We start from the raw sequence: 16,809 nt of genomic DNA, 5'->3' as shown, positions 1-16,809 counted from the left end.
TTAAAATATGAATTTTGGAATCTTTCACTTCGGGGCTTATTGCGACCGATCCAATAAATTAGGAAGAAATGTCCACTTAAATGCTATGTCTGTACTAAGTATAACTATTTTGGGTAGGCTCTGCCAAGCTGGAGAGAGAGACTCGATCGACAGAAAAATACCATATTTGTCTTATATGACGATTTAATGTTGCAAGTATTAAAATAATCTTTGTGGGCGAGAGGAAGCCCCTTCGCTCCCACGTGGATCTGGTACTGTCGTGTACTCATAGAGCATTATAGAACTTTCCACTACAATGGAAGATGACCACAAATTATGTGGGCTGCATCGAATTGACTGACACAGACGTCAGTAACTACGTATAAAAGTCGTGGTTCATCGTTTGTTCTTCAGGCAGAAATTTATAGTGTACCACACCTCTTGTGTTAATGGCGATCATCATTGTTTTTAATAGTTTGTTTTCATTTGGGGGTAAAATTTGTAGCTTTCATCTTTGATAATAATGTTAAACACGAATATGGAAAATTTCTGGTCTTTCCTCAACAGGTCAATAGCAATTGTTCTTCTGTTTTCTTCTGCTCCTCTGTTAGTGTAAGGAATGATTTGTGGATTAAAGTTATAGATTCCCTAAATTATCTTGTAAAATTAGATGACACTATCCCTTTTCAAATTCAGAACATCTAATATTATGTGTACAGCAACAAGAAGTAAGTTCTTCACACGTATCACATTTTCAGTACTGTATGCTGTTGGAGGCAAACTTGATGGGTATCGTTTTCCTATGAAACCCTTCCTCCTGAAACATGTCATTCAGTTATATAGTCCTTCGATAATGCCTGGCTACAATAGACTTGCTACGTCGTGTTCCGTGTTTTCTGTAGCTTAACTCTTATCCCAATTCCATGTCCATCACGTTACGTCTATAGTTCCGATTAAATGGCGACGGATGGCAGGATGCAACCATTTCATACTTGGTAGGTTTATGCGGAACCAACACCTAGGGCATGTAAAATCAACTCATATCAGTTCGCGTATTTCAATATCATAATTTGAAAATGGATAAAGCAGTCGTGGAACTTTTCTAATAAATTTCATACACACACCCACAATGTATTAACTCGAAAAATTCTCAGCACACATCAGGCATCGAACCCAAGACCTCTGTTCCCGAAGACGATTGTAGTTCTAGCTACAATCCCGAAGACAGCTGGTACAGCTCTACGAAGACGTACAGGGTGTCCATCAGTCACGAAAGTTACGAAATCCGAAAACGTTCATGAAAGTCAAGACAAAGTTACGAAATTTAGCTTTTGGGTCACAATTTTTTTTATCTGTACAAATATAAGTAGAGACTGGAAAATTTTGTTCTATAAAACGTCGAAAGTAACCACCAAAAATGTTTATGGTGACTCTACAAAATTGCAAGTAAAGTACGCTTCTATCGCATGCATGAAAATTCGGCCTAATTCGCATCCAAATTCGCTCTTGAGATTGTCATTCAGCTGGCATCATTGAGCAGTGGCGATGGAAATCGCATCGCCGAAACCACCTACGCCTTTGTAAAGATGAGATAAAGGCAAATGCTAAAGAATAGCGTTATTAGTTTTTGAATGTTACGAAGTTTTATGGTCACGAAATTTCATTGTCAAATTTTATTAGACACCCTGATGTAAGAGGATGATTACGCAAAGAATAGGGAAATTTACAATGAGTTCGTAACAAATATTCAAATTGTACTTTGATATTTCATTTCCATAATATGTGTGAAAATTATATTCGGTTGATCGAAGAGACTTAAAATATTAAAATTCATCATTATTTGATATCATTAAGCCAGTGTCGCGTTTCTATTGATTTTAAATAATGTTTTCAATATTGTAGGATTACCAGAATATTATCGTCAATGATGAGGGGAAAGCAGCAACAGAAGCTGCTATAACTGCCACCCAGAGTGAAGGAGAATCAGAGTCAGAGGAGGAGGATTGGGAAGGCTCTGTTCCATCGAGTGAGATTGATTTAAGTGACTCCAGTGATGAAGATAGGGAAGATAATGATATGCTTGCTGCCACGTTACCAGAAGTGTCAAAATTTGCTGTAATGGGAACCTGAGAATCTCATCTTGCTTCCAAAGATTTCCACCCATACTTTGTATTTTTCTTAAGCGAATGTTTTTATTCAAAGTTAAAATAATTGTACTATAATCGAATATATTAATTTAATAAAATTCGTATTTTGATCTTTAATTTCGTCTTTTAGCTTTGTTCTGGCAATTCAAATGAAACTAAATTATGAGTTCAGTGTCCTGCTATTTTGCCTTTGAAGATGTAGAGAGGATTATGATGAAGTAAATGATATTTGAATGAACAAGATAACTCCATAATAACGCTTACGAATAGTATTTGTTGTTATTAAGCAAACACGAATTTATTTTTCAGAGCAGCTGTGATTAAAAAAAAAAAAATCCAGTATCTCAATTGGACTATTTGGAGCTATACGCTTCGTTATATTTTGCTAGAAGGGTTAATCAATAAAAGTGAAAATGAATTATTAGTTGGGAAGATATAAGCAAAGTCAGATAGACACGCTTCTTTTCGCAGTAGTTCAAATCGGTTGAATGTATTTGGAGTCGTGCATCTATCAATTTTGAAATATGTGCTAGAACCCATGTTTTGATGTGATCTTGATAACGCACCCTCTTCCCCCAACACACACTCATCATAAAGCTGTAGATGAATTATGCGTTTACCTTTTAATTTACGAGCTACCAACTTTCATCACCAATGATGATGGACTGATAAACATACTCTTCACCTGAGGGCTGAATTTCTTACGTCCACCGTCTACGAGAACTGCTTGTACTGAGGTTAACGAGTCTACTTTGCACAGACACGTGGCATTTGTAGGTACTCGTAAATTGAATCCAGCAAGGTGAGATCATTGTCATGAGAGATGTGTAACGTGTCTGCCAGTTAGATAGTCAATAATTATCCGGCGGATTTTCCTGAACAATGGCGGGAGCTGTGTTAGTCATTACGTCGTTCACAATATTTCTTTATATGTGAAATTTAGCAACATTAGGAAGATTTAATTCCCTTTTATACACTTACTCATGGTAGATACTTGCAACATCAAAGGCACATACCAAGTTTCATTAAAATCGAATAAGCTCTACGAGAATTATTATGAAACAGATGGACAGAGGCACAAATGGTAGAAACTTGTTACGTTCGTTTCAATTACGTGTATATTTAGTTTCGGATGTAAGCTTATTACTATATATTATTAATAGAAGAAAAATCTAGAACACCCTTACTTTTGATTTAGAATTATACTTGCTGCCTTATCATCTTAGGGGGGGAAAAAAAGACAAGGAAAAATCTAATAGAATGAAATCAGATCGAAGTGTAATACTATTTTTTATAGCTATTTCTTACACGAAAAGAAAAAAAGTGTACTTCGTGATGATTTGAACATGAACTAGCGGATTTGTAGGTATAAACGATACTCACTACGGCAAATATTCATGTGCTGCACTCCTGCGATTAAATTTAACATTCAAATGATTTTTATATTTCAATTGTGTGGAACTTAGCAAATAACAGTTTCCTTGCTTCTTACACTATTGTGTTGTGTGTTGCATAAACTGCATTTGCAAACGTAACTTATTTTGTTTTCCTTTATCAAGATTCACAGCTTTCAAAGTTTTACTAAGGTCAATCATATGCTTATGTAAACTGATTTTCCCATACCTTCCATTACTATAAGGCTCAAAATATGCAAACTACCATCCTGCAAACAAGCAAGAAAAAAAATGTGACAGATAATACTTATCTTGGAATACGGTTCTGTCATCTCGTCCTAAGGGGGAGAGGGAGTTTGAATGTGTGTTTGAATAAACTTGATGTATGAACTGCTTATTAAGAAGGAAGGACATGTCCCAACGTTTTCGAAAATTCTAATCTTAAGGAGAAAAAGGATAATGTCCGATTTTGTATCAGTACATCAAAAATTACACCAAGGTTGTCTGTCTCATAATCATGGGGAAACAGGTGTTTTTTGTAAGTTAAGTTACTTAGCACTTGGCATAGGCCGGATTTTTGTCATGTCACTTTTAGTAAATTGCGTATCCTAAGGACCTTTAAAACTAAGGCAAATAATAAAATTTCACAGGGACCTTCACGTTGGGGAAATGAAACTCAGTGTATAAGCTCATTATTTAAAAATTAACGTATACTTATCCCAACTATTCTGGAAATTCCCCATTTACGAAGGGCAAGGAGTAATTTGAAATAACTTTTCCTGCACATTCAGATCGTTTTATAATTCTCGAGCAATCATTTTATAATGTCACTCTTGTTGAACTGAATGTTCTTAGAAGGGGAAAAAGTTCCAAATGTACGTGGAAAATAGAGCATCTTACTAGCCCCTTAACTTTGGAAGTTGAAACTCGGAATATAGATTACTTATTAAAAATACGTTGACACAGGTACTAGCGTTCTCGAAACTTTTGCTTCTAAAGAGGAAACTAGATAATTTCTGTGCCCATAATTTGATTTTCCATTTTCTATTCAGAAAATGGTCAAAGTGAGATAACAGTTGAACTATTTAAAAATGAATATCAGAATATGGGCCTAGTTAACACTTAGGTCCACCTGGTATTGTATACTTCGATTGAAATGCGTATCCTAAGGGGGTGAGGGGCTTTAAATATAGCTTTCAAATGTTCTCTATAGACCTTTCCTTTTCTAGCGAAGAACGTGCATTTCAGCTAGTCAAATATATATAAGAAAAAAACTATCCAGTTTTTCACACACGAAAGACTAAAAAAGATCCTTAATTGATCTCCAAGATATATTGTAATAGTACTTTTTTTCTAAACTAGCCAACTGGGTTCCTGTGGTCCACTTGCTACAACAAGAACAAAGAATCTACATTCATATAAATTATTTATTGACGGACAATATTTTAACAAAAGAGACACTGACCAAAGCTTAAAACTTAACTTTATTTTAAATTATAATTTGTAACTGTTTCGTTAAAACAATTAATCCAAAGCCATGAATAGTCTTACTATGGACAATATTTGTCAGTCACCTGAAAGAATATTTCATACAGGAAATTCTTCGTAATGTAATCGAAAAGCTATTATAAATTATAAAATATATCAATGATATGAAATGTCGCCAGCATATGTACGTATTTCCAAAACAAAATTACAACCCTCCATAACATACGGTGTACCCTTGACCAGAAAGCAATACAGGACAGACTAGCTGAAATCTGTTCTTTCCACGAGAAAAATGGATTTTTGCAAAATATTTGAAAGAGATATTTAACCCTTTTTCTTGCCCTTACGATGCGTATTTGAATTGAAATGAAATCATAAAATCCCAGCTGGGCCCAAGTCTAACATACTACTTTCCAAAATTCATGTAAAACAGTTCAAATGTTTACCGTGATAGCGGAGAGAGACACCGTTAATATTTTTATATATATATTGAGAAAAAATAGAAATTGCCCCTTCCCCCTCCTGTTAGGTGGAATTTTCAACGCTAGGTACGCCCATTTCTTTAGGGACTTCATATTTCAAGTTTCAAATCTCTAACATGAGAGCTCGTGACATACTCTACTCTGGCATATACATTTGAACCTCTTCCGTCCCCTTAGGATACGCATTTTAATAATTCAAATAGACCAACGCTTCCTTCCTGGTTACTTGAATCAATGGCTTTAATTTTACAGAAAATTGTTGTAAATGATCGGAAATAATAATAAGAAACACCGCGATTCCTTTAAGTGTGATGTTGGTGGGAGTAGACTCTACCCTTCAAATTGCTCATACGAAAGTAATCGCATGGTGATAAATCAGGGGAACGTGAAGGCCATTCAACGTCTCCGAAGGGAGATAGTATCTTCGTTAAAAACAAGGAAATACGTGTTCCAGTTTTCGAAACTTCGTTTTTAAAAAGAAGTATCGCTTCTCTAATATTCAAATGTTTCTCTTTATTTAGAAAATGCCGTATGTAAAGATTCGTTTAAGTCGGAGGTGTGGAATTTGACATATAGGCTTTAAATTAAAAATAATGAAATATGTTCCACCGTTTTAAAAAATTCAGCTCCTAAGGGTGTCATTTCTATACCCAAATTTCCTCTTATTTTGAAAGTGCCGAATGTAAGGATTCGTTTAACAGGAGGTGTAAAATTTGGTAAATAAATACTTAATTAAAAAATAAGGAAATATGTTTCTAAAAATTCTGCTTCTAAGGATGGAAAATAACTCATTTCTATATGGCGGATGCTCGAGCACTTCCCATCACCAGTTCGCAAAGAGCTCCGCAACGGTAGCTATATCCAAGACAATAGGCGTTATCAGCAAGTGGGGTCGGTTTTATCCTGAGTGTGAGTGAAGATAATTGTAAAAAATTGTACTTGGCTGCATCAACCTCTGCACATGATGCAAATAATAATACACCTCTGATCACAAAAAGTGGAACTGCCTTCCAGAGGCTAAGTCCAAAAAGTTGAATCTGGATCCTTACGTCCCTCAGATCTCCTTAGAAGGGAAATCATTTTCTCTCCATTCTGTTATAGTGTATTCTCCAATAGAAATAGATCATTAGATATTGCCTCCAATAAATATTCAGGTGGCGTGTAGAAAACAATTATCTTCGGGAATTAAATCACACCATGCTCAGGTAGACTTTTGTTGTTCTTAACACCATGTATAAAAATAAAAATATGCTTATTAGAACAAAAAATTCAAATAATATTTAAATATATTTTCGGGTATTAGGTTCTAACTACATTTCTCTCTTCCGCTTATTTTCGCGCCCCCAGGTTGAGAAACTGATCTAGAGGTTTTGGGGCTCATTCCGTAACGATTTGCGTCAGTGTAACGCAAAATCTGTTTCAGTTTTCGATCATAGGCATAGCAATCATAATTGATTTTTGTACGTTCTGTGTTGCGTAACGCTCCACGATTTTTACGAAGGCTGATGCGGAATAAGGGCCCTGGAAATCGTCCTGGGGTTTGATCATGATCACGATCCAACCACTGTCCTGACCACTTATGAATGTCATGTTCTTCAAAATGACAATCTACTGCAGGGAACTTTCCCAGTTCTTGCTTACATTTAGAGAACTGTATACCTCCAGATGATTCTTGGCCGGTATTACCCATGAGTACAACTTTTTCACCTTACCGATTGCACGCAACAGCCGAAGGTATGGTATACCTAACTTGTCGCAGTTTACTGCAAAATTTACACATCTCAAAATTGAGAAAACTATACAAGTAGAGTCCGAACACCAAAAAATTTGGGAAATTAATTCTCATATGAAAATATGAAAAAAATATAGACCAACATGGGTGCATAAATGCGTCATTTCGGAGATAACGTTTGTAGAAAATTGTTCGGAAGGGTAAAACGGAAGGTAATAACTCGAAAATGAAACATCAGATCAAGGTTGGGTAAAATAATATTGTGTTTTTTTAAAGCGCTTAGAATCCACTAATACACCAGTGGATGAGGAAAAGGAGCGGCGACAGAGTTAGCCTCAAAACATACATGGAATTTAGGAACGATAAATGAATAGATCAGAAACTCACACAGACCGTCTATCTTCTGTACATTAATAGAATCTAGACACAAATAAGCACTATGTCCTTTTATCAGACCTTCATCCAACATTTCGTTTCAGAGTTATGACCCTTGTCATATTGTTTTGATCAATTTCCGGTGGGATATAACTCCGGAATGATGCATTTGCACACCCATGTTTTTTTTTTTTTTTTTTTCATTTTTCGTGGGGATTCATTTTCCAGTTTTTTTTTTTTTTTTGTTCTTTCCAAACACACCCTGTATGTTATTAACGTGTCAACGATCTGATTTCTTATCACTAACTCTGAATGACTTATCAGAGGAATGCTAACTGAGTGTACAAGTAAACGGAATCATAGTTACTCAGGCCTTAAGTAGTGTATCTCAATTTAGTTCAATTAATGCCTTTATTCCCATTCACTCATTTCGGAGTTTCTTATACACCCTTTCGAATCTACAGCATCAAGGTACTGGTCATCCTACCCTTAATTCCATTGGATTAATGACTTCCAGCTTTAGATGTTTGGACTACCTCATTTTTCCCGACAAAACACTGAAGACATTATGACTCCCTCTGACAAAGTTTTAGGGTAACATTTGATAATAGATCATACTAAATTCTTAAATTCAAAACTTTATTTTCTCAATAAAAAGTGACTGAACAAAATCAATGAATTCATATACATATATAAATAAAACAAAATAAGGTCATAAATTGGCATGCATTCCTCAGCATCATAATTTAACCTCACATGCTTACCTTACATACATACGGATACAATCACATGTATGTCTGTAAACGTCATATGGCAGTATCAAAATCCTTAACACAAGTATTCGCAACTCAACAACGGGAATCATAGTACTTAGTCTACGACTCACATAGTCTATAGTATTTCTGGGTTACGAGAGATCGATATTTAATTATTTTTTTAGATCTTCAAATCTATATATTTTTTGGGAAGGCTCTATGTAAATAATACACAATGATACTAATCAAACAAATTAATCATTGTTTTGCATTACTTCAATTTTCGAAGTAAAGCAATGGAGAACAGTGCAAACCCTTATATCGTTTTGTGTTTGTGCACTTTCATGCAAAAACTTTTTGTACGGAAATTTCAGGGTCTCTATCAAGATGTAGTTTTCGACTTTCACAAAGATTTGTTTTTTAAGCTTACTTTCCTGGTATATATCATGCAGGCTAACGGAATATGAATTTCTAATGACAATCGCACCAGGGACAATACATATCGTTAGACTTTTCAATACCTCGTAATAATTGTAAATGAATGAGCAAGTCAAGAGTTTAAGTACTGTATATTTCTGAATGCAGGACAATGTGTTTTTTTTTCTCTGCAATCTCGTGCCCAAAAATACTGGGTGTTATTTATTTATTTATTTATATAATATTTATTAACAGTATTACGAGCTTTAGTAATACTGTTACTTTACCCTCTTCCTCGCTTTCCACTTTAGCCTTGAACGCTCGCAGATTCAATGGATCCTTCCAGTGAGGGAGATTAAGGTAGATTTGTATCTGATTTGATTTTTAATGTACTTTTATAGTATACTCAGTATGTGCTGCAGGGGTATTGTTCCGTAGTTCTTTCTTAAAAATAAATAAATAAATAAAAATGGGGGTCGTCTTGGATTCAGAAAAAATGAAATCTTTGAGTTTTACGTCCCACGGTTATGCCGGTTAGGCTAAAGGAGACGGTGATAATGAGAGATGAGTGAAAATGGTGGAATGAAGAAAGTGGGAGGAAAGGGGAGTACCCCGAGAAAACCTACGAGCACGATGTTTGTCCACCACAAAGTTCACTTGGCGGGGGCTGGGATCGAACCCGGGACCCCAAGCACCAGAGGTGAACGCTCTACCACTGAGCCACCGTGCCCCCCGTCTTGGATTCAGAATATACGGTAAACTCCGTTTTGTAAGTTAGGTGCTTTATGCCATTTCCTAACTGTTCTCAACGAGTGTTTGCTAAAGTTACCCATACAACAAACTCTCACTGTATTGATTACAATGTTAGGACACCAGAAACACCGAAATTACTCATTACTAGCGAAATCATGTATTAGAAAAGAATAAGTAATTATATAATTACGTTAATTTTTTCATGTACCATGTTTTGGGATATGATCCAAAAAAAAAAAAAAGTTTTTTTTTTTCAGTAAAGAAAAATATTACATTTTAACATCCATACTTAGTCATCCCTTCGCAATAACACACTGATCTTCAAGATCTAGCAATTGCATTTATTTTTTATTTTTTAAACAGCTTAACGTACCAACTTTGTCCTGTTAGTAAATGGGATAACCCAACAGAAACTAATAATGAAATCACGAAAGATAACTTAGTTCTCTGGAAAGAAACTATTTTGTCATTAGTTACAGTAATGTATTAATAGGTACCCATTTAAAAGGAGAAGCTTTTTTAAAAAACAAAACGCCAAGTGAAAAATTCTTTCAAAGTTCTGCTATATTTGAAGTAAATTTCATGATTAATCAATATAATTAGGTATACAGTATGTGGAGTAAGAAATTTGACAAGTATGGAACTCGCCATTTTTTCTTTCTTGATTGATTTGTCGAATAAGATGAGCTTTCTTTAGTCACAGGTTTATGCTCTTTGGACTAAGGAAGACTGATATTAATGAAAGTAACAATATAAAAGAATTGATAGAATGAAAATGTGGGAGCTTTGACAAAATCCACAGAAAGATCATGTCTATGACAGCTCACATTGTCGGGGATCAAACGAGGGACCGCTTGCACCAATGATGAGCGCCCTTTTCAACTCATTGGATTCTATATTGGTATTCCTAGTTTTCTAATTTCTTTGAAAGTACCAAAACACCGTAATTGATACAAATACGAATGAATTATTACCATAGGAAAAACACATGTTGTACTATAAAGAAGTTATCTTAGTTTGAAATTATGTATGTTCATATACGAAAAATTCCAGAATTAATTTTGATAGCCACATCTCGATATCTATGACAAACTGTATTTAATGCCGAGCTTGCATCAAATTTCTCTTCTTTTCACAGACTTAAGATTAGTGGATGTCACTTTGTCATAATGTATCTTAACTCGAAAAATTCTTCCTATGCTATCGACTTCAATTTATTCTTTCCGAATCACGTGTTAAATTCGAAGTTTAACAACTGAAGCATGCCTGATATTTTTAATAAACAAACGTCTGACATATACTACCTACCAAACATGATGTGTATCATTTGAAAAAATTCCCATACACTAGAGGAACACGTTTGGTTAAGAGAGCACATACCTCTGGTCCGAAGGGTTCCTGGTTCGGTCTCAGACGTGTGCTGGTAAACATGCTATCCTGTTAATATATATTCTTGGAGTGCTTCAATTTCCTCATTCCGCTAACTCTTTCAGTTATTTATTTGCATTTTTAATCTGTTTTCCTAGCATTAATTAGCCGAATGCATGCAGAAAACATGAAACTGCTTAGTGTAAACAATTATACACTGTAAGAAAATTTTCATCTCAGTAACTTTTGATTTTGTAGCTACCTTATGCCACTGGCAATGATTCACAAGCACCAGTTATCTAAAAGGTATTTTATAGATCAAGTTAAGAAGACGATGGAATAAGGAGTATTGAACAAACCTTTTAGAAATAACCAGAATTTTCGTTGATGTAATATTGCTGAGGAAACAAATACAAATTACGCTGTTCGAGTAACAAATTTCATTTTAACTTACGTAACTTCAGGAAGCTAAAAGTAAACAATTCATTTCAGAAGACAATTCTTATCCTATACAAAACTACCAGATAACGTGATAAAGCATGCTTTACGAATTGAATAACGATACGTGTAAAGATGAACTTAGTCTTAAAAACACAAACTAGCAAGTAACATTGTCATCGATAATATAATGTTAGGGCGCAGTATCAACCACCTACTTCAAAAACTGTATTAACACTTTAGCGATTCCATATCACAAAGGGAGTAAGTAACCGACTTTATATCACAACAATTCTTCTATAAGTGCAAATTCAATGATATACAAAGGTAAAATTCACGACTGGATCGAGAATCGAGTTCTGATCGTCTTAGCGCTCCGATGCGTTCAAAACTATGCTACCCAGTACGCTCCCGTAACAGCTATACATTTTATCATTCTTGAAGACGGAGCTAATCTGTTCAGACCAAAACGGACTGTACCACAACTTTTGTTGTGCTTGTTTTCACTCTTTGTATATCACTAACGTTCAGTTTATTATGCTTCTGCACTTTGATTTTTGTCATTCTTTTCCGATAAAGTTAGATTTTTAAAAATTTTTTAAAGGTATAGGTAAAACCAGTTTGTAAAAAAAAGATATTTCGATTTTTCACCGAAACCGGATTCAATGGCAAACAAAACAATTTTTGATAAGCATATTTGATTTAACAAGATGAAATATGCCGAAATTTGTAAGGAAAATTTCGTATGTGGTTTACTTGTTACACTCACAGCCAAACTTTTTGTACTGTTTACATTCATTCTGTAACCATATCAAACCTTTTGACTCTCATACACTTTAAAATTATAAACTAAAAGAACTATCATGTACAAAACGTTAACTTTACCGACATAAAAATTTGATCATACTCATTGAAAAAAAGTAAATACACACACGCATAATATACCCTTAAAAAATAAATATGCTTAATTGGTTTATAACTTATGGTTTATATTGCGGAAAAAATATAAAAGTTACACCTGCACATAATGGTATTCAAGTTTTAGCTTTAACACTACTGAAACGAAAATGATCTCATCCGGATTTGTGATTTGATTTGAGCCACGAGAAATCCAAAAGTTATCACATTTTATACCGAATCAAACAACGGTATTCTATTATTTTGCCGAACATTAGAGTTTTCACTAACTGCCACCTAATTCCTGTTCTTGTACTAAGATTAAAGTATGTTGACCTCCTGCTGAAATCTGAAGCACCTTTTTCGACTTTAATTGATTTTCTGACATCTTTGCTGGCACGTGTAAATCCTCATCGCTTCCGGTTCCTAGCTGAAGATTCGTTCCAAATCCCCAAGCATACGCGTTTCCTACAATAGTCAAAAGATGAACAAAACTGTTATTTATTATCTATCTATCTATATATACACACACATATATATACAATATAAAAGAATAGTTTTTATTATTATTATTATTATTATTATTATTATTATTATTATTATTATTTTATTAATTAAGACTATACACAAAAACATTTAACAGAATATACTGCCTATGGTTTTCGGTTATTTACAAATCGTCCTCATATAAGAAAAATGAAAAGGAAACAACACAAAAATGCCATTCTTAAATAGAACGTCATGCTGTCTAAAGTGCCAACAGCAAATCGGAAATCGTTTCAAGTCTTAGGGGACCATTCCGTACCCGTCTCTGCAAAATTTTACGCACAGCAACCCAACGCAACTCAAAAAACCAAAATGTCACTATAACTGCTATCCCGATTATCGCAAATTTTGACTTGCGTTGACGTAAATCTTTACGGATGTGCCCGTTGGTCCAGCCATGCATTTATTATTATTATTATTATTATTATTATTATTATTATTTGTAAAATCCCATGTTTGATAACCTATATAACTAAACCAATCTACATGAATCAACCGATGTTTCTTACACTACTACCTCTAGGCGTGAACTCCATGAATATTCAAAGAGTGAAAAAGTGGAGAACTTAGCCGTGAATCGAAACCGAACTCCGGCTTATCATGCCGCTACAATAATCACTATGCTACCTTTTCACTCCCTGACCAGTCACACCTCATCACTACTCTTAAAGGTCGTACTCATCCTTTCCGGATCAGATACAATGTATCACAATTTCTGTTGTGTTTGGATAATCCAGTGAGTCTACTATAATATCGAGTTCAACCGTCATACAGAAGTAAACGTTCATTAATATAGGAACTGGGGTGTCCACACACAACACGAATTGTGGTACACTGCATGCGATCTAGAAAAGACGAGCTCTGCCCAGAACAGACAGGTATGTAGCTATTGAAAAATGAGAGAGTTCATTGAACAGCATGGTATTTAGTGCATCAACACTTCTAACCAGAGACCTAAATTTGATACCCAGCTAGCTTTCTGTGAATATTTACAATCTATATGAATTTCACCTAATTTTCAAGTTATTTAATGTTCTTTTCCAAATGTATCTAATTTAAAAACCATGTTATTTTCAATTCATGAAAGGGACATTTCCAAAACAATATTGCTCCTGCTTTATAAACGTATTATTTAAATATTAATCTTCCGGGACTGAAAAAAATAATATTGAGCAACATCATACCTGTCACCTTTCCTTTTTCACAAGAGTAGAGGCAGCTACCAACTGTGCATAAACTGAAATTGCATGAAACTTATTTTTGCTTTTTGAATTTTACTCAACTTCTACTGCAATCTTTGTCTGGATTTATAAGTTACAAGAAAAGAAAATTTAATTACTTCACAATACGAAAAAAAGAAGAGAAGTAAATTTATATGAAATCTAAACTCAATACCTTTCTCCGCGCAGAACACGCGCACGCTAATTATATAACCACGAGAGAGGTCTCAAGTAGAAGTTAAGATTTACTTGTTACACAAATGTATCCTTTTTTTTTTCTTTCTTAATATAGTAAAGTACGTAAATTTTCTTATCCTGTAATCTTAAGACTGCAGCGCCAGCAAGTTGAAATTGCTGAGTAAATACAAAAATCAGGAATATATATATATATATATACATACAGAGCAGCTTAATTTTCTCACGTTTAGATAAGAGATGACAAACATGACAAGTGACTCTGAAATCTTCGTCAAGGCTAATTCAAGACTTCGCCAAAATTTAATGTTGTATTTCTTTTATTTATTTAATTCTACAATGGTATACAACTGAGTAAATTCAAATTTCCATAAAACTGGATTTAATATTACATTTAACATGCTTGCCTCATACTGACTACAAGATGCTGGGTAAACAAAGAAAATTTTGTCTCTACTGGGAATCAAATTTTGCACTAATTATTCACCTAAGCATGAATAAAGAACTTTCACTTCATATGTAAAGAGATTTTAGAAAGTAGATTATTTTGAATATAACTGTACATACTACCTAGTTGTATCAGTGGCTGCAACAGCTTCCACTCAAATGTATAAAATTAAAACCCGAAGTTTACTGTATCACAAGATCTCCTTACCACTCTTTGTCGAAGCAAAGGAGACCGATCCTGATGCTGAAATGTCGGCGCAGCTTTCTCTCTCCAGTGCACTTATTATCGTCAACACTTCCGCATCACCTGCCAAATCTGGTCCAAGGCCTAGCCTACCGTATTCTTTTCGCCCAAGAGCAAATGTTTTCCCTTAAAATACATTAATATATATGTAATAAACAGAGAATAGTAAAAACATTATTACACAAATAAAAAGCAATGTAGGTTCTTTCACCAAAAACACTTTAAATGACTTTAGTATACCAATATTACATTACCTTTTCGGGGTAAAAAAGAGAGTGCTGAGTTGCATTAGTAATGGAGATATGGAGTGGTAGGAAGAAAGGAAAAATTAAAGAACAGAGTTGCTGTGAATATACAGGTGGTAGTCACCTGACTGTCGAAGATTAGTTGAAGAAGAAATTAACGGGACGAGCTGACGATATACGGAAGAAATAAATTTACGTAATTTTGTAAAACACTACAAAACAAATTAAATAAGCAAAATCGAACATGTAGGATTTAAGATTTAGATTTCTGGGTGTTCGGTATCTAAGGCCATTTAGCCCGTCACGTTTGAGGGATGACGTCCCTCGGCGATCACACTATCCGATGAAAGGGAAGGAAAGAAGCAGTCTGGGACCTGTAAGTTAGGTACCACCCTGGCATTTACCTGGTGTGAATGAGGAAAACCTCATTCAGAGTGGCTGACCTGAAAAAGAGTTCACACTTGTTCGACCGAGTGCCCCCACCGGGAATCGAACCCGGGACAATTGAACATGTAGTTTAAATTAAATAACCAGCTGAGAATGCTCCAAAAGCATTGCCACAACGAAATGTTGGACAGTGGCTACCGGTTACTACTTGGTACTAACATGTTCACCATCCTCTTAGGTATTGATAAACACCAGTATCATCTCTCTATACCGTATGGTTCCCGAGATGTAGCCCCTTAAATCTTCCGGAATCGCAACTTTATTTTTACCAATATCTTGGGAACGGTAAGAGTGACGGGAAAAATTACATCACTTCTTTTAGATGTTTTTGATGTTCTATGGAGGGCTCAAAACTGAAAAATTCGCAAATAACACACAGACACATGAGAGAGAGAGAGAGAGAGGAAAATTCAGTAACGATCCTTTTAAGTTCGTTGAAAAAAGAGAAATAATAATAGAAGATAACATAAAATTAAAATTATGTAGGTCTTTTCAAGGAAAATTTAATGAACTAACTAAATAACTAATGGTAAAGATAAAACAGTGCATAGAATGCGTGTAATGGAATAGTGTAGTTATAGCTGGTGAAGACAAAGGGAACGGATAGAATAATACAGTGAAACCTGTTAACTTGGCCACCTGCTTATCTTGGCATAGTTCGTCTTGAACCTGCATTTTCCCATAAGACATTCGTTACTTACTACTCTATAAGTTGGCCACCTGTCTATCTTGGAAGTTGGCCACACTGAAGCAATGTTTACCCTATGATGATAATGATAAATTTACTTGCGTATCTTGGCCACGAAAAATACAATTTTGTTATTTTTCTTAACTCTTTCGAATTCCCATATGAGAGGCAGATGTTCTGTATTTGTGACTGGACACAAAAAAGCATAGATTCGCACGATTTGTTCTTGGAGGTCAATGGCCAGAACACTACCCTCATAAAAGGGTGGTGAAGGAAGATGTGAATAAGAAAAAGCACGTACAGGAAGTCGGAAATGGTTGTACGTAGCCTATTTGTTTACCCTGTCTGTTTTGGTAAAACCATTAGCTATATCGGCTCTTTTCATCAGTGGGAAGCTTTAGTAATTCCGGAAAATTCTCAAGGTTAAAGCTCAATTGTCATTTATTGGCACCTGACTGCATGTCAAAAGGTAGCGGAGGTTTTGAGATATGAATTCCCTCAAGATTTTCTCAAAACATCTTTTGCTCCGAGGGAAACACTATAGCTCATTAA

At 34.9% G+C, this 16,809-nt stretch overlaps 2 protein-coding genes across 18 annotated transcripts in view; one reads left to right on the top strand and one right to left on the bottom strand.

Moving 5' to 3' along the window:
* LOC145685383 (uncharacterized) overlaps positions 1–2,243 on the top strand; it is a 30,369-nt gene extending 28,126 nt beyond the window's left edge. For all 3 annotated transcript variants that reach the window (XM_081757778.1, XM_081757782.1, XM_081757787.1), the window contains exon 5: positions 1,882–2,243. In XM_081757778.1, coding sequence (XP_081613904.1) covers positions 1,882–2,109 — 228 coding nt within the window. In that variant the 3' untranslated portion in view covers positions 2,110–2,243. The remainder of the gene's footprint in view (positions 1–1,881) is intronic.
* A 5,976-nt stretch (positions 2,244–8,219) lies between these two features.
* Rcc1 (Regulator of chromosome condensation 1) overlaps positions 8,220–16,809 on the bottom strand; it is a 68,787-nt gene continuing 60,197 nt past the window's right edge. For all 15 annotated transcript variants that reach the window (XM_081757700.1, XM_081757744.1, XM_081757718.1 and 12 more), the window contains 2 exons: positions 14,842–15,003; positions 8,220–12,693 (listed from right to left, as the gene is read on the bottom strand). In XM_081757700.1, the coding sequence (XP_081613826.1) occupies positions 12,512–12,693; positions 14,842–15,003 (344 nt within the window). In that variant the 3' untranslated portion in view covers positions 8,220–12,511. The remainder of the gene's footprint in view (positions 12,694–14,841; positions 15,004–16,809) is intronic.

Source organism: Thermobia domestica, chromosome 1 (genome assembly GCF_964235325.1).
Source record: "Thermobia domestica chromosome 1, izTheDome1.hap1.1, whole genome shotgun sequence".
NCBI classification, from domain to species: domain Eukaryota; kingdom Metazoa; phylum Arthropoda; class Insecta; order Zygentoma; family Lepismatidae; genus Thermobia; species Thermobia domestica.
This window is presented reverse-complemented; position numbering and strand designations above follow the sequence as displayed.